At 37.8% G+C, this 23,823-nt stretch overlaps 2 protein-coding genes across 4 annotated transcripts in view; one reads left to right on the top strand and one right to left on the bottom strand.

Moving 5' to 3' along the window:
- Positions 1 to 8,191: 8,191 nt before the first annotated feature.
- LOC306755047 (transcription cofactor vestigial-like protein 4) lies at positions 8,192 to 18,018 on the bottom strand. The gene is made up of 6 exons (XM_079239274.1): positions 17,956 to 18,018; positions 17,261 to 17,413; positions 15,164 to 15,326; positions 12,547 to 12,769; positions 11,999 to 12,113; positions 8,192 to 10,378 (listed from the first exon to the last, which is right to left on the bottom strand). The coding sequence occupies exons 2-6, from the start codon at positions 17,340 to 17,342 to the stop codon at positions 10,179 to 10,181; spliced, it is 783 nt and encodes a 260-aa protein (XP_079095400.1). The 5' UTR covers positions 17,343 to 17,413; positions 17,956 to 18,018; the 3' UTR covers positions 8,192 to 10,178.
- Positions 18,019 to 20,025: 2,007 nt separating this feature from the next.
- The window catches only part of syn2a (synapsin IIa), a gene marked incomplete at both ends in the record, with an annotated part of 9,973 nt that continues 6,175 nt past the window's right edge, over positions 20,026 to 23,823 (top strand). For all 3 annotated transcript variants that reach the window (XM_079239570.1, XM_079239569.1, XM_079239568.1), the window contains one exon: positions 20,026 to 20,366. In XM_079239570.1, the coding sequence (XP_079095696.1) occupies positions 20,026 to 20,366 (341 nt within the window). The remainder of the gene's footprint in view (positions 20,367 to 23,823) is intronic.

The raw sequence follows: 23,823 nt of genomic DNA, 5'->3' as shown, positions 1-23,823 counted from the left end.
TAAAATGCCCCCTTTCAGCTTGTAGGTATCAGGCTTTTTCTGGCGCCCTTTTACATCACAGACTAAAACAGCTGAAGATGAATTTAGCTGGAGGCAAAGTGGGACTATTGAACAGCTTTCCAGCTCTGTACATTTTGTACATATTGCACACTTTGCTATTTTTACAAGATGCACACTATTTCTTGTGGTAGATATCTCTTGTTATTCACAGCTCTTTTTGTAACTGTGTACCAGCCTCTGTTGTTACCTTCTGGGTCAAAGCTTGGAATGGAAACAATGAGGTTGCACAAAGAGCCAAGGCCAGTTTAATCCCAGTTGAATGTTAACATGAGTAATATGATTCCCAACTGCATGACGTGGGTGTATTAGTACAATTTAGTAAGATTTCAGACAAAATTAAATATTTGCATGTGCTGTTTATCAAAGTTCATTTTGTTCAGTTTTACTTGAGGATTTCTCTCTATTTCTCTCTTCTTAAAGGTAGCTGGTCTCTCCATGGCTCTCTAAAATTCATGGTGTAGCGTTTGCTTTTCTTAAAATTAAACCAGTGTGTTTCTCCAGTAAGTGCATACCCATATATTGCCCTAATAGCCACAGTGAAAGAGTGATCCTTTCTTTTTATTAAGCATAAATCCGTTGGCATGTAGCTCTGTAAAGATCTTCTGCATTCCAACTTTAGTCGCATGATTTATTCAGTTTTATTTTAATAATTTTTTTCATTGTGGGGTCAAGAATGGGTGCATTTCCATGGTGGAAGAAGAACAGTAAGCTATGTATTTATACAAGGATAGCAAAGTGTGATAACACATGGTTAATAAAATTAGATTATAATACATTACAGGAGGTAATATATTAATAATACATCAAAGTGTTTAGGATAGAACTGGCTTTTTTTTTACCATGCACACCTCCATAAATTCATGAACAGAAAAATCAGTTAAATAATATCCAGTTTCCTTAACAAAGAAATAGGCTGTAATCAAGGTTGAAGTTCCAGTAAAAAACGGTATTAAATTGAAAATCCCCCATTTGAGCCTGCTGAGTAGGTCTGACAATTTGAGTGGAAGCAAAGCATTGTGCTGGAGTGAAGTTCTGTGGTCTGTCAAACACATCCCCTGGCAGAGCCTAATGTGGTGTGTGACACGTCACACCCTATCATTCTGCTTAACAGATGACCAGCCGCTTACGTATGCCGCGTGCACCACTGGATTCCGAACCAAACACTGTCAGGTGCGATAACAGTTTGACTGGCAAACCCACTGTGAAGCCTTGCCCTCTCCCATTCCCCCACAGTTCATTTGATGCTGCAGCTACACAGCTCTCACTCAGCTTTGGACCACTGCAAGCATGTGCTGTGTCCTAAAGATGCTTTTATTCCTGGTTCACCTGCTCAGTCCCCCCCTGGCTGAGGGCCAGAGATAACCTAGTTGCTCTGTTCCCTTGGACCACTGAACTATCTTCCATCACTGGAAGGGTGGGGGCTTAACAGAGATTAGGACTGTTGCTGATCTCAGCTGTCAGGAGGGAATCAAATGCTTCTACATTAGCTAAGGTTCACTGCAGGGGGAGTTAAATGGTCCATACAACCATGCATGCAATATAACCAATATCCCCTATATGTAATATCCTGTGGGGTTATTATAAAGAATATTACACCTCAAGTGTTTCTCTAGAATGGTCCCTTGGTCCTAAAATGTACTTCCTATATTTGGCATTGGAGGTAAATGTCCCTTCTGCACACACTCATTATTCCAATCCTCACAACAATGTGGACAGGCCAGGCCTCTCTGACAGCATTTGATGCTCTGTTGGTCTTTCTCTCACTCTCTGCAAGACATTTTCTTTCCCTTAATAAAAACCTTTACTTTAGCATGAAAAAGAAGTGGTTTGCTGCCCTTTGTGTGGCAGCTCCCATTCTCCATGCGAGAGAGCATAGCAGTTAAAGCAGTTTTATATACATATACATACATATATATATACATATACATATACATACATACATATATATATATATATATATATATATATATATATATATATATATATATATATATATATATATATATATATATGTCCAGATGTCCTGGTAAATTGTGTGTATACAATTTCCTGGTACACTGATGCACACTGTAGATTTCAGCTAAAAACATAGCATTTTGGAGCTTAAATAGCTCATTTTAAGACTCCTTTAATGACTCTATTTAATGAAAAGGCGACTATCAACAAGTCTAGTGACTTTTTCTGTTATCATTGAAGACTTCTGGTGAGTAATGTAAAAAGCAGTTAATTTTTAACTCCTCTCTGTTAGCAGCAATGGCTGCTCTGTAAGCTCCTCCTTCGTCCAAAAAAAAACCACACAATAAGCTTGGTCCTTATGCAGCTTCCAGCTTCAAGCTGCAGTCAGAGCAGGAGGTGATCATCTCTGCTCTGTGAGGAGACTGAAGCCACAACACAGTCTGGCTTATTGTCAGATATTATGAAAGAATGTGGTCAAAAGCATTAAGACTACTTTAAAAAAGTTTAAAGTAGTATGTTGTAGACTGGAGGTGTTCGTTAAATTGCTTGAAATGGCATTTTAATTTTAGGTCTTTTCAATTTTGGCCAGGAATATTTTCAATTCTTTTCTACTGTTTTGAACAGAAATATATTAATGTCTGTGTCTATTATGGGAATCAGTTGCCTAATATACATTTATATTTTTAAAATGTTGCTTTTAGGGGCAAACATTGTTATGCAATTAATTTTATACATAATTTTACATAAAATATAAAAAAAAAAAAAAATATATATATATATATATATATGTGTGTGTGTGTGTGTGTGTGTGTGTGTGTGTGTGTGTGTGTGTGTGTGTGTGTGTGTGTGTGTGTGTGTGTTCCAATAACAGAGTAAGAAAATGATTTGCAGAAATCAGGATCTGCACTGATTTTATTCAGATATTTCTTTTCTTTTCTTTTTTTAAATTAAAATCTACCCTTTCCTGCAGAAGTCATAGCTTATGTGTGTAACAAAGCACTGCCTATGTTGCCTTTCCGTCTTCTTTCAGTTAACCTGAGATCCTTGCTGTTTGGTTTTCAACATGAAGGGGAAGGCTGAGCCTGATTATAACACAGTCTACTGTACAGTCTACAGGTACTGAAGTCTGATAAAACAATATAATGGTGAAGGAAAAGAAAAATCAGTAAGGAGCGATTTTTCTGTGCTGGATTGTTCTCTTTGATCTGGAGTGCAGTGAAAGGAGGGCATTATGTAACGTCTTCAGCACACACATGGCCAACTGTGTGACTGCCAAACACACAGGGGGGAGTGGTAGTGGTGGTGGCGGTGGTGGGGTGCTGTGGCAAAAGGGGGGAGGCAGACAGGCTAGAGGAAAGAGATAGGGCCTTGGAAGACATCAGTAGATGGCCGTGAGAGGGAAAGCGTTGCTGCTCATATTGGTGTTGGGTCACTTTCCTTATTAAGGCTGCTCAGTCAAGCAGCTGTAATGTGGTCTCTAACAAGCCTCATAATGAGACATGAGAATGCCTCTTAGTAATGGTTCAAACATCTATCTGCTGTTCAGTGCCCAAAACACACTGTCTCAATATACATCCCTTCCGCCTGCTGTTAAGCGAGGAAAGTTAAATAATTACTCAAGGTCCTGATTCGTAGGGGCAGATAGCCATCTTTTTTCCTAGGAGAAATGGTAGCCCATGATTTGTATGACCTAATTGGAAGTAATTCACTATCTGAAAAGAACAACAAAACAGAAGCACAGTCATGCTATTTTGCACCAGATGGTCCTTTAAATCAATCATTAACAAATCAATAATATATAATTGCATGACATCTGAGCCAACTATAACAGTGGGAAGTCACTAGCTATGTCAGGCACCATACGGTGATGCAGCAGGCTGGTTTTTTCCAACCAAACGGGTCAAAGATGGAGCTGAGACATGATCATATTGTGGAAGTACATAAAGGAGAAGTGTATAAATAGTATCTTGCCAAATCCATGCCACATGCATGGTCACATAGGAGGGTCTTATCAAGAAGGAGTTTTCTCAACTGATGGATTGAAGAAGTGAGGAAAAGGCAAGGAGCAATTGGTAAACCGTGATTGTGGTGGTGTGCAGCTGAAAACTGATGCTGAGATGGCCTGACAGGGTCTGTTTCTGTTCATTGCAAGACTGTTATCCAGAGTGACCGTGTTGTCTTCCCTTCCCTCTGCAAAGGTTATGCCATTGCCAGCAGTCCACATGACACATTGAATGAGCCACTATTGCCTGAGCAAGAAACGTTCAGCAGGTCAGTCTTAAAGTACAAACAACCCTGCATTTAATCCAGACTGTATTCCAAAGTTGTATACAAGCACCTGCGCATCAAATCTCAACATTTCTGCTCTTGGTTTGCAACCTATAGTGAGGCTGCAGCTGCATTTTGGAAGTGACGTGCTTGGTAATCGGGTGTGTAGGGCTGTCAGCTCAGGGTGCATGATCTTGCCAGCATGACTCAAGTCTGCCCGTGAGCTGCTTCCTGTGCCTGTGCATCTACTCCAGTAGCTTGTATGATCTATTTTAGAATCTCTTGCCCAAGGATGTGTGTGCATCCTCACAGCAGAGAGCCACAGAAATAAGAAAAAGAGGAGGGGTTAGGGGTATCGGTGTGTGTGTGAGGGGGGTGCAGATGATGTTCAAATAATCTACAGGCAATCATGCAAATTCTCCAGACATTGTGCACCCACATATGCTGTAGATAGGGGTGCAGCTTTGGATCCAATTCATGCACATATTTAGAATTATCCAAACAAATGAATGAGATCTCTATCAGCAATTTGCACAGGCCAACATGCGTGCAATATGTGAGCCAACATGTATGACACTGCAAGGGCCACTTTTCCCATTTAGCCTGTAGTTAAATAATACAGTTATCCAATTGGATTCATTTTGACTCCTTACTGTGGCCAGAGTGCACTGTGCTAAACAGCTCTCATTGGCTCATTTCTTTTACGTAGGCAAGAGAGCACAGTGTTTGACATATGTGTGTCTTGACTATGTCTGAAAGCAGCAGAGCCCATCCTGTTCAAAAAATAACAGGAGGCAGCAACCGAGAGACCAGTCCTCCATTGCAAGCACAGATGTCATGCTCCTTGTGGCCTTCACACATTGAAGAGGCCAAGCCGAATTTGGCATGACCCCGAAGTGTCATCTTGATTAAGACACTAGTTTGGTGTCGACTACCGATGTGGCCTGATATTTGCGTGTGAGCCTGCGTCTGTCTATGCAGGGATATGAAATTGGTTTTGTGCAGGCTGGAAAAGTGGATCTCTTCTCTGTAATCCCACAAGAGAAGGCTTCCTTGGAAGGCATGGTGCAGCAACAGCAGCAGGGGCGTTGTGGTTTGCTGAATGGCGGGGTCTAATCTTGTGGAGGCAGTGGTCTGTTGGAGGGGCTTTTGAACAGATCTGAGCCCAAGGGGTGAGAGGAAGAGCAACCAAAAATAAAGAAAAAAAAAAAGATAGCTCTTTTCTGCTTGAAATATTTGTGTTATGAATGGTGCTCTCAAAATTCAAACCAGTCAAACTGAAGTAAGGACACATTTGTTTACATTTTCATCGAGCATAGAAAAATTCTATTATTCTACTTAAATTTAAGAATGCTAATCCACCGCAATGTTTCCAATACACACTATGATATTTCAAAAAAAGGTCGGTGGACACAAGAGTCTGTTGCCATGTTTGAGGCAAAGCAACACATTTCCACTCAACATGAAACAAATGTGTTCTCACTCTTAGACGTGTTTGCCATCTATTCACAGATTAAGACTAAACCAATCATATCAATATTTTCCTGCTTTGTTTGATCTCCAGGGACTGAAGAATTTGTAGGTATTTGAATGACTGTGTCATGCTGCCATCTGCTGGTAGCAAAGGGGAAGCCAGCTGATCTTTGACTTCACTGAGACCTCTAACCTGCTGATGAGTTGTATAAGGACATACACTACTCACAAAAAGTTAGGGATATTTGGCTTTCAGGTGAAATTTATGGAAAATGCAATATGTTCATGCTACAGTAATATAATATCATAAAAGTAAGACATTTAAGTAGAAGGATGCACTACTGATTTCCTCATCTCAAAAAATTCATTCAACACAAAAGGTAACAACAATGGTAGTTACACCACAACAAAAAATTTGAACGTCTCAATATCTCGTCATGTGCCCTTGAGCATCAATTACAGCTTGACAACGACGTCTCATGCTGTTCACAAGGCAACTTATTGCCTGCTGAGGCATGGCATCCCACTCTTCTTGAAGAGCAGCCCTCAGGTCATTGAGGTTCTGGGGTGCAGGGTTTCGAGCCTCTACACGACGGCTCAGCTGATCCCACAGGTTTTCAATGGGATTCAGGTCTGGAGAGAGTGCAGGCCATTCCATTTGAGGTACACCAGTCTCCAACAGCCGTTCCCTGGTGATGCGGCCTCGATGAGCAGGAGCATTGTCGTCCATGAAGATGAAATTAGGCCTGTGTTGTTCATGTAGGGACACAATCACTGGATTAATGATGTTATTCAGGTAGTATGGGCTTGTCACTGTACCATTCACAAAGTGTAGGGCAGTTCTGTACCAAGTGGACACCCCTGCCCACACTGTAACACCGCCACCACCAAAAGCTCGCCTGGTGACAACAGTGGCTGATGCATAGCGCTCTCCCTGACGTCTCCAACATCGTTGCCGGCCATCATTTCTGCTCAGTGTGAATCGACTTTCATCAGAGAACAGCACTGAGGCCCACTGGTTCCTCGTCCAGCGTAAATGCTCCCTGGCCCATGCAAGACGATGATGCCTGTGCCTGGTGGTGTGGTCAGGTACCCGTGCAGGTCGTCTAGCACGCAGACCACGCTGATGTAAACAGTTTCGAATGGTCTGACGTGACACTTGGGTGCCTCTCACCTCTCTTAAACGTGCCTGGAGTTGAGTGGCATTCATCATCCGGTTTCTCAGGGCAGTGTTCACAATGTAGCGGTCATCAGCACGGGATGTGGCCAAAGGACGTCCACTTCTAGGCCTTTCTGTGACTCTTCCAGTCTCTCCATATCTCTGTTGCAACCTGCTGATGACACTCTGTGACACTCCAAGCTCAGTGGCCACTTCTGTCTGAGAACGTCCTGTTTGAAGCATCGCAATGGCAAGGGACTGTTGTTCCATTGTTAGGTGTCGTCTTGGTCTCATGATGTCAAAATGTGAACAGCATGATGAGGATAACTGTTTAAACACCAGCTCTGATTGAACCAGGACATTTATTGGTCAATTCAAGGATCACACACCTGCTGTGATTTTTGCCGTTAAGCTCCTTGTTAGAGAACAGCAACTTGTGAAAAATTTATTGAAACATTTAACAGTTGGACATGTGCATTTAAAAGCTTAGAGAAGATCACATTAAGTTCACCTGTACAGGTTTGAATGCATTTTAGGCTTGTTGTGAAATTTCACCCAAAAGCTGAATATCCCTAACTTTTTGTGAATAGTGTATGTTCAGTCATGAATACACTGAAAATTTTATTCTGGAGAGGTGGAAGCAAGTTCCCAGTAAAAGTGAAGTAGTATTGATAGTTTTAATGATACAGCTTTTCAGCTTCCATATGTCACATATCAGCAAACATGCTGTTACACTCGTGCCACAATTGTTTTACTTCTCACATTGTTTTAAACAGGTAAAATCTTTTCTTTTTTTTTTTTTAAGCCTGGATGAAATTATCTGAAAAATGTGTGCTTGGATTTATTAAAAGATCTTTTCCACAGTTCAGGGATTATTTAAAAAAAAAAAAAAAAACTTTACCGGATCAATTGCAATGCCATACCTAAAACAAACCTATCCATTAGTTCAGCACATTTTTATAAATCTACATTTCTGAGGGAAATTTGAATTTCCCCTCTGGGATGAATAAAGTATCTTTGATTAGATATTTGAACTTCTTTGGTTAACCTTTACTTAATAAATGTATAAAAAACTGAAACTGTCTAAATATGTAATCCTGTATATAAAATGCATTGAATCTGGTCCAATGAAAAGAAGGACATGGAATATGCAAAGGTAGTAATTATAAGTTTATTTGGAAGAGATGTAAGTACAAAAAAGTTTGTTTTTTTTCTTCCAGAGAAATAAGGATAAAAGTGGACAAATGTTTTATTTTCCAACAATGATTATTCCTGAAGCAAAAGCTTAATACAAACAGCTTTGAGAAACAGGTAGTCTAAATACAGAAATTAAATAACAACGGCCAAATATCCCAAAACACATTAGTGAAAACTCTTACTTGTGTCAAACAAGCAGATCCCATGTCAATCCCCAACCACTACACACAGAAATGCTTCAACTATTTAAACTGTTAAAAAAAATCTTTTCTGACACTGCATGAAGAAAGTCTGATCAAAAGACTGTTGTGTTCCCGCACTTATTCATGAAACTGACAATCTTGGGAAAATTAGTCAGCCTTTAAAAATGAACACATGGCTCCACTCTATGACTACACAACTATGAACAGACACAAAATATCTACAATCATTCCGCACGGCGCAATGATAGTCTTAGATGTGTAACATAAAATACAAAGACTGGACAGAGGCAGAGAACTTAAAAACTGATTAATATTAATACAAATTCGAGTGTTTGGCAAACAGTTAATTGACAATACAATTAACTGTTTGCAATTTGGTCTTTACATAACCAACTATCAATTACTGTAGCCATATAGGCAACTACATAAGATGTTTTTCTTTGTTAAAAATGGAAGATTTAAACAAACTCAACTGCATAAAAACTTTCTCCGATCAGCTTTTTCTCCTTTAGGAGATTTTGGCCAATCACATCATGACATCACTGACTTTAAAAAATAAAATTACAGGCACACTTGTAACAGTACTTCCTATACACAACAGAAGTGACTGCTAAATGTAAAGCAGCAGCAGCAGCAGCAGGGGGAATGTTGATGCAGACTAACAAAACACGAAGGCTACCCATAGTGCGTGTGTATTAAACTTAAAATTTTTTAGTGAAATTAACTTCCTTGTCAATAAAGCACTGGAAATACCCTCCCTGTAAGGAACACATCAAAGGTAAGACTTGTGTTTTCTCTACACTTCACTACAAGTCAAGATGAAACAATCAACATGTTAAGAATAAATAAACCACTGCTAATAAACTGTGTTACAGATGGGATTTAGTTGTTTTCAGTCATGTGTAAAGCTACAGCATCCAGCTCTGCAGAGTAACAAAAGTAATGCAGTATATTTAACTGCATCCAAGACAACCTTGCCAGAGGCTGCGATCTGTAGATGGATGCTAAGATGTACACCTGCATATAGCAATGAAAACCAGATACAAAAAATATATTGAGTACAACTGTACCAGCAGTGAATATTTCTAAAATGTTACAGATAAAAATAAATTCTGAGTAAATATATAGTATAGAATAAGGTTTGTAATAGAAACCAGCTATCTGAAACATGCTTTCTAGTTAGAGATATCATCTATGATTGGTATTAGTGTACTAAGTAATCAGCCACAGTGAATGTTTAGACAGAAAACTAAACTTATTAAACAGTGGATATGTCCAGTTCATCATCATAATGATGACAGTTTTAGTGTCTTCAGAAAGCAGGGGGGGACCAGAGCCTTGCATTTTTTGACACATTAGCTCTAACTGAAACAGGTAACCTGCTACCTCAACGGTCAGAAACGTATTAGTGCAAATGAGACCTGGTTGTCATTTTCAAGTAATATAGATTTAAAAGCAGTGTGATTTCTGAGCAAAAATAAGGACTAGATCTATGGCTTGCATGTTGGAAAAGGCAGGAAATATCTTTGGCTATCAACACAGATGAAAGGCAGGTGAGTTCAAGCTGGTAACTGACCACTTTTGTAAATCTCAATATCCCAAAAGCATGTGATTGTACAGTTTTTCCCCAACAGTTCATTATACATTTTGTTTGACCTCCGTGTTGAAGATCGGCCCATTTCAAAGCACAAATCTGAGCCGAGTGTTCCAAAAGACGGACCTTGAGGTCCACAAGTGAACCGCCAGTGAGCAGCATTTGTCTTACACTGTTCTTGGCTAAGGGAAGTTGATTCTTGGCTAGAAATGAGGGAGCAGGGATTCTCCACTCACACAAACGCACCACTACAATATTTTATTCCGACTCATGGGTCAGCCTCTGGAGTTTGGTGACCCCCACCCCTGGCTTGGATCTGGAACCAAGTATCACCCAGCGCCTTGGCAAAGTGGTCGTCTACAGAACCTGTGATGGACACCGAGTTAGACACTGCCTCTGCCTCTCTGTAGTTCTTTCCAAGGCTGCGACGGAAGTGCTCCTCAATCACAGGGTCACATACTGCATTAGCTACAATATGTATGAAGGGAGACCAACAACATAGTTACAACAAAGTTTGTATTAAAGCACAAAACAGTAACAGTTTTATTACTCTTCCAAAGTCAAAAAAAGAGCAGCTGTGGAAAACATTTGTTTCAAACTTGGAATAATAGACTGTAGGACTGGGCGATATGATGATATATATTATTTGGATGATAGAAAATATCTATAGTTTCATATGAGGCTTTATCGTTTACGCCACGGTATGGTGCTTTACTGCAGTATTTTACGTCAAGATGCGCTTTATGGGATCCATGTTGCAAAACATAAACAAACATGTAGAAAGACAGTAGCAGACGTGTTTCAGAGCAGAATAATTCACTAATAGATGACTTGCCAACCAAAACCGATGAGCTTGCTCCTAAAAGAGGGGAAATTTCTGTTGCATGGATACTGTTTGGACATAAAAAGACGGACGTGGAACCAACAGACTAGCTCACAGTCCCAACAATGGACTCCGACACAACTAACTCATTTTATCACCTGCGCAACAATCAGGATAAATAATACAGAATAAAGAATAGAGTCAACAAGCAAACGCCGCAGAAGCAGCATCAAATGGTGGCGAAAGTGCTCATTATAAACTCAAGACGCAAACGCTGCAACAGACCTGTGAAACGTCATAAGGCCATAGTTCCCGCAGAAGGAAGGAGATCACTGCTGCCGTTGATAAGGACATCAGACAAATAACTGATGATTGACACAAAATTACACAAATAATTTTATATCATTCTGTATATCGTTATGGGGATATAAAACGAGCTATATCGGGATATGAGATTTTGGTCATATCGCCCAGCCCCAATAGACTCTATACAGAATTTGAAAATGATAAGACAAAGTTGACATCAAGCATGAAAACTGACAAATGTTAGAAGAATCGTTATTTATAACATTCATTTTGGTGTTTAAAAAAAAATCCACAATAAAACACAATGAATGTAAGCATGTTTGGATTTCATCAATATACTGTAGCTATTTTTTTTTTCCAATCTTGATTGATAAATAAGCTTCTGCTTTTTACTCATCTCCACATTTACTAAAGAGCAGTGGGCTGCCATATGCCATGTAATTCAGTATAATTTAACCCTGGGATTAATAAAGTACTTTATAATTTAATTTCATGCACCCTGCTACAGTTCACAAAATAAGCTCTGTTTTGTTTTTTGGTTTTTTTTTTAAACACCTCTCAATTTTAAAAGACTGGTAACAAAAGTGCATAATTATTCACAGACTCTATTATAATGAGCTGTTATTGGTACAGAATGTCTCATTGTGTAGTCTTAGATAAATTTTAAAAAGGAGGCTCCTATGGCCATGTAGCTAGTTTGACAGTATTAACCTATACATAAAAATGTTTATATTTTCTGATCCAATCATTCAGCTATCACTGTGACCTCTGAATTATATTATTTTCTTTCAACACATCAACCTTAAGAACTACCTGTGTGTTACCTAATACACCTTCACATTTAGCACATACTATAGCACCGAAACTATAAGTATTATTAATTTTACCTGTTAGTAGTTTTAACGTTGCCATCAGCTGGTGTGTAAATATTAGATTAGTCAACACTTTTGAAGACTTACCATTGGTCTTTCTCTGATCAGTAGATGTGCTGGAAGTACAGCCATTCATGTGGCAGTGCGACAGGTTACAATTCCGGTTACTCGCAGGCGCACATGTAATAACCGAGGGACGATTCTGCAAAATGAATAACAGATATATTGAGCTGCAACATAAGTGAATGTCCAATGGTGACGTATGACATGCAAGACGCCGGTCACAGTCCAGAAGATTTGTAAACAAAATGTTGAAAAAATCTTTCACAAGGCTGAAAAGCATTTGCTTTCTCTTTAATAAAAAATCTTAACTGAGACAATACCATTTCAATGAGATAGGAGTTTAAAACAGAGGTATTTAAAAAAAAAAAAAAAAAAAACTTTCATACATGAAAATTAAGACATGCATCTGCGTTCACATGTTGCAAGACTTACAAATTATAATCAAAGAAGAATGAATCACGTGTTAAAAGATCTAAATGCCCAAACATTTCAACATATATTCATACTTAATTGTAAACACACTGGTGTGTTTTTATTCTCAACTATGTGAATATAATTAAATGTTGTCATACCTGCTGCCGTTCCACTGCGCCACTTAAGACAGGCCTCGCTGTTTTGCTGACTCCGATGTCATGACTGCTTTTGGTCAGAGCCACAGGCTGGTCTACACTGTAGCCAGAAATGGATGCATACACGAGGTTCCCATGGATACCATTGGGAGGAGTAATATGCTCTACAGGACTCTGACTGAGGCCCCAATGCCCAGTATGGTTGTCTCCTGAAGAGGGATGGGCCCTTCATAAAAGAAATACAAATCAAACATAATACACAACTTGATCTCTTTATACACAATTTGAATTTGAACAGCTGCATGTAAATGAAAATATTTTAGTATGAAGGTAAACTGGGCCACAACTATTCTCACTGCTAAAGACACACCTGTATACAAAGAATGATTGAGAGTTGTTGACAATGAGGTTAAGTTCTTACTGCTTAGAAAACAACATTTTCAACATCCTCTTGTTTAAAGGAGCAGACAACACAGTGACTAAATCTATTACTGTAGAGTGTGATGGCAGCAAATGGTATTTATCCAACTCAAAAAGAATTAGAAAAGCCTGTGCGAATGTGTGGATTTTAAAGATAGACTGTGTGAAATTTGACACATTCAGTAGATAAAAATATGTATAAACAATTTGTTTTGTTTGACACATTCAGTAGATAAAAATATGTATAAACAATTTGTTTTGTTTGACACATTCAGTAGATAAAAATATGAATAAACAATTTGTTTTGTTTGACACATTCAGTAGATAAAAATATGTATAAACAATTTGTATTTTAAGTTTTTCACTTTCCCAAACTCAACACACTAATTTCACATTAAGTCTGAAATGCAGTACAGAAGACTGAATTGTTTGTTGGCAAGTCTCTTGCAATTTAATCGAACATGATTACATTTATAACGCATAAAATAGGGAAGGGCAACCACAGTCCTTGAAGGCCTCAGTCCTGCAGGTTTTAAGTGTGTCCCTGCTCCAACATGCCTAATACAAGAAAGTGGCTCTCCTCAACAGCTTGTAGTCAAGTTCTGCCCAAGCACAGCAATTTTGTTATGTTTTCAAAGTAGTGAGTCCCAGGGACCCACAGGTGGTGATTTGAGGGAGTCCCCAATTTAAAAAATGCAATTTTTCCCGTTTCACATACCTTTGATGGTGGTATGGCATAACATGGTAATGGACATATTCTTGTATGCGTATGAAATTAAACAAATAAAATTTCCATCTGAAAAATTTACCACAACAAGTAAAACAGAAGTGTTATGTATGCGCAGAGACCGTCTCAGCATCTGGGCTTATCACCGTTGAGTACAAACATGAGTTTACTAACAATGAAGTTCATATATTTGCTGAAATAAAATCTGTTGTGACTGGCTAAACTAGCATGTCGCCATACTGTGTGGACAGGGATGGTGTTTGTGCATCTTTTAGATATGCACAGGGTTACCAGTAGGGGTGGGAAATTCAAATTGAATATCGGGAATGTTTGCTTCACAATTTTAAAATCAATTTCTTGTTAAAAATTTTTTTCCAAATAAATAAAAATAATCCATTATAAAACATTTTGTCATTTTGATTGTTTTTATTGATGTTTTTACTTGTCTTTTTGGGCATTTTAGCAGCAGAATGATGCTCAAGCTAATGTGATGTTTTTTTCTTAACTGAAATCAAGAAAAATGACGAGCAAAAAAGTTTTGCACAGTTTTTTTTGTTTTTAATCTACAAAAATCAGCAATATCAAAGAATTGTGAGAATCGCAAAATCGGAATTGAATCGGGACAAAAGCATATTGTCACAGCCCTAGTTAACAGTACCTGTCAGATCTGCTGTTCAGGTTTCTTTTCCTATTTACTTTTGATGTTAAACGCAAGGCGTTCACAATGTATCATTTTTCAAAGAAAAATGCAGTGCGTTCCCATTAGTGAATTTACCTTGTCCTTTCAGATTTTAATATATCAGGGACACAGGATACCTACCTAGTAAGATCCATGAGAACATCTGTACCCACTGATCTAATTTAGGTGTGTTGCTCCAGGAAACATTCAAAGCTGAAGGAGTGTGGCCCTTAAGGACGGACTATGCCCATTTCTAGTGTTAAACTTTACACATTAATTGAGATTAATTCAAGGTCTCTAGAGAGGCATTCACCCCAGGGTAGTCCATTAGACTTGGGATGATTGGAGTCATCTAAGTTAGGGACTCCAATATTCTCTTGGACCAAGTTTGCTTCCTTGTTGCACTAATTCAACTCAACCAGACTCTTTAAAATCCCATTCCTGTCCTGCCCATTGCCCAGGGTGGGGCTGCATCAAGAATTAGTGGTAGGAGAAGAAAAGAGATACAACAAAGATGAAAATGTCGTGAATCAGTTGGTTAATTCAGGACAATTTCTGTTTCCACCGTATGAGAGCAAAACATTGAGCTCCACTGAACCCCAGCAGCCTTGGACTTACACTAATTCTATAAGAATTTTGACTGGGTTTTGATTCCAGATTGACATGCGAGTCAGTTGTCTTAGCCAGAGTCATTTGTCATCCCACACATGCGTATTTTGGTTGTGTTTACCTACAACACAAACAAAGATCCGAATTAGAAGGGTTGGTATAATTGCAGATTAAAATGCACTTACAGCTGGGTAGGAAACAGTTTGCTGGTTTTGGTCATGTGGTCATCATCACAGCTGATTCTGTCTTCCATTTGTTCTTCTCCATACTTTCGTTTGGTTGGGCAGTGAGGAGGAGGTCCAGTTATGGAGGACATAGCAGTTGACAGGGAGGGCATTCTGGACTCATCTGTGGGAAAAGAAAACAATCAACAGTAAGAAAAATAACAATAATTTATATTATATGTAATTATCAGCAAATTACTACATAGTGACCATAACACACAACCGTGGTTACACAACACACAATGCAATTAAATTACAATTAAAATCTGATAAGCTGTGTCATCTAAAAAATTCACACAATGGAAAGAAAGAGAAAGCACTGATCTACTCAATGCACATGATAATCACCCATCTTTATCTAGGTAGTACCTTCTATTGAAGTTCATCTAAGTCAAAATATTTTTTAAATGACTTTCAAGTTGTTAAATGATACAAAAATGTAAAACATTACTAAAGAGAGAGAAAATCCCAAATTTAAGACTTTTTCACGTACAAAATTAAATATTAAACAAAAATAAATAAACACTGAAAATATTTTTCTGTTCTGCTCAAGATTTTTGGATCAATTTTGTTAAAGATATTAGGTAACTCATGGCTATGGCAACTTAATATATATGAGAAACTAATAGGAAACTTTGATCCAGAGAAGACAGCCAAAAAGCATTTTTTTAGTGTTCTGAGAGTTTATTGATATCTGGAGACAACTCTGTTTAAAGGGGCCAAATGAGCCAAAGTCTGGGGACTAAATCTACCTTGCAGGATTGAATGCAATTATATAACAAATTAAATTTAATACACTGCCATGTAGTACATTCCCTTAGTAAAATCCTGTTTGTTTGCTTTTTCAAGTGTACTTCAGCTATATGAACAACTCACTGACACAAAGACTAAATTCTTGTGGTGGATCATAAAAATGTTTGAGAGTACATAAAACCTTTACAAATTGAAAATATAGACAACAGGGACAACATGGATAAAGAGGGTAAAACATTAAAACTGACTTTAAAAGTGAAGTGGCTAAAAAATTTTTACATAGTTTTACTGAAAACTACTTAAAAAATAAATAAATAAATAAATAAATATTTCCAAAATCTTAAAGGTAGAGTATGTAAGATTTTCAATATTTTCAAAATAAATTAAATAAAATAACTACTATCATAATTAGGTAGTTTTTTGAACATGTAGGTTCCAGTCTGACCATATTTGATGCTTTATTAAATTACAAGTTTAATTAATGACAAATGACAAAAAGCACTTTTTTTTTTTTTTTACTGGTAGGCAAATATTTAAGAAGGGTCTTTGTCATTAATTAAACTTGTAATTTAATTAATACATCTGGACAGACTGGAACCTACATGTTAAAAAAAAAACTATCTAATTATGATTGTAGTTATTTTTTTTAGTTAATAAATTTTGAAAATATTGAAAATCTTACATACTCCACCTTTAAGGAAAGGAGAAAAAGCACTACCAAAAATGTTTTTCCTAAGTTTAACCTTAAATCCGGAAAGATTATGATGGACAGGAGAATGAAGAATAATTTGAAATATAGTTCACATGTTTAGGAAATATATTAAATAAATAAAAATAAAAAGCATGTTTTGAGCTATGATTATGACTTATCTAATTATCAGTATCATCTCAAATCCCAACATATCTCAGATGTACTTGTAGAAAAATAAACATTTACAAGTCATTTTACTACATTTGCTTGGAAGTGAGCAGGCGCTACTGTCATGTGCAGTTTCTTGTATGCTACATCAAAAGATTAAACTGGCCATTTAACGCATTGATGGTTTTATTTTTCACTCAAAGGCAAAAGACTAACAGTAAAAAAAATATGTTAAAATCCTTTCTTCATTGACCCGCATTTAAAAAATGACATCAGTGTGTGAGGACGTACTGTTGCTATAAAATGAACGTAAATGGGTAACACGAATACAAACACTGGAGTAGCTGATGTTGTAATAACACACACAACAACGCTTTGGTGTAATAAACATGTTTCTAAACGGGTCTAAAACTACGTTAAACAAAAAAAAGTAATGACAAACCTACCATCGTAGTGCAGTCTCCCAATGTTATTGTTCATCTTGTCCAGGAACTGAGAGTTCAACAGGTCCATTCTACAGCAAAGCATTTAGCCGAGCAGGCTAAATGCTAACATTGATGTTAGCAGGCTATTCCACCGAACGCAACCAGGAATATGTCCTACAGACAGAAAATTTGGGGGGAAGGAAACAGGTTGTAAACAATGTTTTAACTTGAAATGAGTCATTTCTAAACATTAGATTAGTCATTTATTGTAATGTGTCCCGACAATGACGTTAACGATTGCTACATCCCGGGGGGGGAAACACCACAGCTAGCTAAACAAGTACCACACTTTGAGCTAACTTTTACAACAAAGGCTAACCTTTAAAAACTATCCTGAAGTTTTGCTTTACATTTGTCTACAATATTCTAACCGTGTGGCTGACGAATGCACAGTTACAAGTATCACAAAAATAGTTTCGCATATATGGTAACTAATTTAATTGTCACAATAACCAGTCTATTTGAGAGCTAACTGTTCACGACAAACTAACATTGAGGAAGATGCTAACTTCAAAGTTAGCTCAAAGAGTCCCGATTCAACCACCGTAAAGACAAACCACACGACATTGGCAGATAAATGATGGTTTACGTTAAGTATACTAGTCACACTAACTTAATTACAAAGAAACGTAACGTCAGTAACTAATGGTACTTACTTAGTCGACCAAATTGATTCTTACATCAACAACACCATGGCTAGTCCAGGCTAAGCTTCACGCACTTCCCATCTCGGCAGCTTGCTTTCCAACACAACAGAGCCGAGCAGAGCAGCCCTAGTGGAGAGAAAAGGTACGTACTTTGGAAAGTGCCCTGCACATTTGTACAAGAAAATCAATTTAAAAGTATATTAATCCCTTTTGAACACTATGATTATCTGTTAAATTTTGTGTAACGTACTTGCAAAGTTTCACTAACTAACATCTAGCAAAGAGCCCCGACTGCCCCCTGAAGTTCATCTTCTTGCTACATAACAGGATTGTAAATATTTGTCCTAAACAGCTTTGAGTCGCAGGGTTTTTATTGTCAAAATTTAAATCCGCCACATTTCCCTGTCCTGCTCATTGACTGACTTATGAGTAGAGCTGGGATTTGAGACTTTTCGTCAGTCTAAAGTTTATTTATTTTTTGTGCAGTACACTAAAACTACCAGCCGGTGTCGCCCAACTCAAATGCAAGAGGCTTCCCTAAAACCAATAACACGTTTTAATTTTTCCTTATTTTCATACAGAAAACATCTCAAAGTAAACTTATACAAATAGGTCTAACTTTTATGGACAGCTCAATATTTTTGAATCTATCACCCCTTTCAGGTGCACAGAGTAAAACACTATACTTCCTTTGTCACAGTTGCTGGGCAATTTATTACATGACACATTTTTGAAGTTTTAGTGCCATTTTTTCCTGTCTCAAGTGAGATAAAGCCATCTTGAAATTTTTCATCTAACATAATTTTTGATTAAGTATTCTCATTAAGCCTTATAACTGTAAATGGACGAGGGGGGACCACTTAAAAATAAAAAGGGAGTCAGCACAGTTACACTTTATTCTGATCATTTTAAATATACTTCCTTATCATATTCACTATCTCTGTGTATGCAAAATAGTTTCCAGTCCGTTTGTGCAAATAGCTTAATGTTAAAACATGTTTAATCTTATCTAATCTTTAATCTTATTACAAACTATTTAAATGCTACAATAACAAGTGGTTCAGTCTACCCAGTTTTATCAATTAAACTGACCTAATCCCCAGATGTAGAAAGTGCAATGAAAGCTGTCAAGTAGCTATATTAGCTCTAATGTTAGTATGCCTAAAAATATGTATTCATCCTTGGATTTAATTTTTCACAAAACAGGTTATTTTTGTATCAATCTGTGTCAAGCTGTGTTGTTTTTTTGTCTAGACTCTTGTTAACATCTGAGCACAAGTCATTGATTAATTGATCTGTTCCCTGACCCCTCTCAAAATATCCATCTTTTATCTGTGTTAAAGGTAATTTTTCTCTATGTTTTCCTCTGTTTTCCTTGTAAATAGTTTCCAGATTTTATCAACATGAAAGTGATTGTGTGTATGAAAAGATTTTCTTTTTTAAAAGGTAAACATAAGGTGGAACAACAAACATTAAGAGACTGTGTTTATTTCACCCCATTTGTCTCAAGGGACTGGTGCTGATGCATGCTCCCTCTCAATCTTGTCCACTAGTCCTAACAGCCATTTTAGATTTCATGGCTGTGTTTTACACACAGACTTGCTATACATAAACAGAGGGCAAAAAAACCTGCAGAACATGGGGAGCAGGAATAAACCCGATGTGATGTAGTACTGATTATACCCTCTTGCACTTACACTGGAAACCCCTCTATTTTCCATGCTGTGGTACAAAAAAGGATGACGTTTCTGAAGCAGTAGAAAATGGGGGAGGGGTAGGGAACTCAGGCATGCCATTGAGAGAGAAACGACAGGAAGGGAGGATAGGACGAAGGAGAAGCACAGCAGAGCATCATTTGCTATGCTTGAGGAAAGCACAGGGTAAGGGGATTGGCTGTGGGAGGCTGAAGCGTCACTGCCAGTGAGGGAGAGCTTTGAGGATGCTCTGCAAAGCTGGGAGGGAATTCATTTGCTAGTAGTTTGTGCTGAAACCTCAGCCATAATCAGCCTCACACTCAGAGCTGGAAGACTTTTGCAGAATAATTTTCCACACCCAGTGTTTGTTGACTCTTCTGCAGCCATGAATTATTTGCGTCGGCGCCTCTCGGACAGCACTTTCATCTCCAACCTTCCCAACGGCTACATGACAGACCTGCAGAGGCCTGACCCGGCTCAGCCTCCTCCACCTGCTTCCTCCACCCCTGCCAAGTCTCCTACGGCTGGGCCAACACCTCCAGCCACGTCCCCAGCCCCTGAGAGGAAACCTCAGCCAGCGCAGTCGACTGGGGCTGGTTTCTTTAGCTCCATCACAAATGTTGTTAAGCAGACAGCTGCCTCAGCAGGGCTCGTGGAGCAGACCCAAGTCACGACACCAAAGAAGTTCAAGATTCTCCTTGTTATCGATGAACCACAGCAGGAGTGGTAAGTCAATATGTTCCCCAATCTTAAATAGCTCATCATTTTAGATTTGCATTGTATTAATTATCTGCTCTAGCCATAAAGCCACATTTCTCCTTGGCTCTTTAAATAAAGTAAGTAATGGTTAAAGAAATATTGGCAGCAGCATCAAGTATCCTGCGGACATAAATGTAAATGCGTTAATGCGTTAAATGTTCACTCTTGCTGTACAACATCACAGTCTTCAGCTACCACCAGTATGCAAGGAAGGACATCCTTATCAATCCTTGGGAATATAAACCAAGATGGGAGGCTTTTTTTCTCTTTCTTAATTGTATTTCATGCTTTTCAGTAGCATTTTATCTAATAATCTGCAATCAAGTAAGCTGTATTTTTTTAATCTTCCAATTTACATTTTACAATTTTTGTAGAAAGTACTGTGCCACAGGTTGTGCAGAGCTGGGAGCAGCACATAACATCTGTACTGCAGTGCTTTTCCTCTTTCAGTGGGGTTTCCCCCCTGCTCACTGATAGCAGATCACATGACATGTATTGCACAAACATAAAAGATCAGCGTAGGTAACTACAGCCCATGCTGCATTAGGTTTTTATCTACGGAAAATACAACAAAGAAGGGGAAATATTATTGAACAACATGAGTGTATCAGTATTTCATACCCAACGAAGAGAAAGGACCATTGTGTCATTAACGTTGAGTGTTTTTAAAGTATTTCAGCCAGTATAATGGCAGTCATTGTCCTGAGGGGTATCCTGCTCAGAGGTAGCTTAAAACAAGCATCTCTGTCAGTCCACTCTGATGACCACCACTGTAAACGAGTGAGCACATTGATTTAAAGGGAAATGACTTTGTATCCATGTTTATATCTTGCCAAATGGTTGAATATGGTTGTTCTCCTTTTTTAGGAATATTTCTTTACACAGCTGCTGTATTTTCTTCAGCAGTTTGTTTGTTGGGTTCATTGCTCCTTTTTGTATACTTTCATTTAGTTAAAAAGCAGAAAGCTTATCTGATGTTATAAATATGAATCTTGATTTGATCACCATATCTGAGTCTTTTTGTATTCTGACAAAAAATACACAAAAAAAACCAAACATTAAAAATTGGCATCCGGGTGTGACATTGTGCATATGTAATTTATTTTGCGTCATGGTTGAGATGTCATTTACATGGTGCATCATATAGACACTATACTTCTGTTGCTGCAGCATGTGTGTTTATGTTGGCCAGACTAGTCAGGAATTTAAGACAAGTAAGTACTGACTAATTTGTAGGGTGGATTCACTTATTTTCGTTATGAATGCAGAGCAAATATTATCTTGTGGAGGAAATGTGTTGTGCAATATGTTGTGCAAAGGCATTGGCACTGACATGCTGAACTAGCTTTGAAATACAACACAGGATATTAAGCTAAACTTGGTCATTTATCAAAAGCTTTTTTTCTTGGGAAATAGAAAGTAGTCCATGTGAATCTATTTAACTGTTAAGATTTAACTAGATATATTACACAAAAATCAATAATTTGTTGTCCTAACATTGTTATTGTTGTGGTATGTTTCGTATTGGATTAGTTTTGACTATGCCTTATTCGTCTTGCTTTTTTGTATCTAGTGCAGCACTCTGGGAGATAGTAAGAAAAAAAAAAATCATTCGAAGGGCTTCGTCTGTCTGAGTGCTGCATCTATTTTTCATGGCAGCTCAGTATCACTGAGCAGGAGGGTTATACATGATACATGTTTACTAGGTTTGGCTCATTTTGGTTGATTTTAGAAGACCTTTCACCCAGTAATAGTCACTCTGGCTGAAAAAAAAGCCATCAGCTTTGGACCTAGCTGTGCAGTGTTGCTGGGGTGATGCTCATTTTTGCACATAAAATATGAAAAAAACCACATTGCAAATGATGTGGAGGGAAAGGCTTCAGACAAGTGCAGATATATTTAAAACAACGTGATTTTTATTCACTTGCAGATTTGCAGGCAAGATTCAATTTTACGATTTCAATGTGGATTTGTCAAATAATTTTCTCCATGATATTTTTAAATCTCATGTCTACAACACTTCATGCGTTGCTGCTGGAAATGAAAGTCATGGTGATGAAACCTGGTGGCTCCATTCAGACTAATTGCATACAGGAGAAGGCTCAGACATTTCAACCATCTGTTTGTCTGATCAAACTGGACAAATCCCAAGTGATCTGTGAGGGATATGTTATATACTTTCCCCTAAAAGTTTCATTAATGACTAAAATACAGTCTTATATATTTTACAGCATTATATTATTATACAGCATTATTTAAATGGAAAAAATGTTCAGCTTAACAGGAAACAAGAAAAATATGAAATGTCAAAATGTGGAGAAAATACAGTAAAAAAATTAAAAAAAAGAACAGATGTATGTAAATGTGTATTTGAAGAGTGACTTTGTTGTGTAACAAGTTGTACTGAAAAGGCATGCAGATAAAATCAGGGTGGCTGCCTCGGTCACAGTACAGACAGATGCATTCAGTCATCTAGCTAGTATTTTTCTTTTTTAACTGATAGATAAAGCTGCCAGTCATCCAGACATGTTTGTCTTGTTCCAGGAATGCTATATTATACGGCTTTTTTTTGACAGGAGGAGCAGATGGTACACTCTGTGGCTAATCACAGTAATGGATGAGATGCACAGCCTCTTTATTCTGCGTATAACACAGTTTCATTTCAAGCAGCGAGACGGAGAGCAAAATCAATTTTATTAAGTCATTGTTTAGATATTTCTGATTTACATTGTTTTCATTCATAACAAGGATCAGATAGTCTGAAATGTGAACTTAATATTATGCCAGCGCTTTGCAGGCAAAGTAATACGACATTAATATTCAGCAAGGATTCCTCCTTGTCAAGCTCTCGGGTGAATCATCTGAATTAAAAATACTTTTATAGCAATGAGCCTGCAATACTGTGGGCATTTGTTTTCTCTTTGCCGTTTTAATCTAGATTTTAAAGTGTATATATTTTTTTAATCAAATTTGTTTTCTCATTGTACCTTCGACTGAAGTCAAGAGTAGTTTTATAGATTCTTACATGGATCACTCGCATAAACATATGTTGTCTCTCCTGCTTCTTTTAAAGCAAACAGGAACAGATGCAGTTCTCTGCTACTAATTTCAGCTTTAAGGCCAGCAGGCAAACACACAAGTACATTTAATATACAGCAACAGCCCTTGGTATTTCGATGAAAGCTGAACTTCACACAGGAAGGACCTGATTGCTGTGAGGCGACTGCCAAATACCGATGCATATTAATGCACTGCACTGACAGATCAAGTCCACTTTGAATGTGGGACTTCTCTGCTTTGTATGCTGATGCTTAGATGGCCTCTGCAGCCTGATAAAACATTGATCTATCAGATAATGCTTCATTTTCCTCGCCCATCCCCGTGTTAACTAAGATGAATATTAAAATGTGCAAATTGAAATCAG

Source organism: Telmatherina bonti, assembly GCF_933228915.1.
Source record: "Telmatherina bonti genome assembly, chromosome: 4".
NCBI classification, from domain to species: domain Eukaryota; kingdom Metazoa; phylum Chordata; class Actinopteri; order Atheriniformes; family Telmatherinidae; genus Telmatherina; species Telmatherina bonti.
Note: the sequence above shows the minus strand (reverse complement) of the source record. Positions and strands in the feature narration are given on the sequence as shown.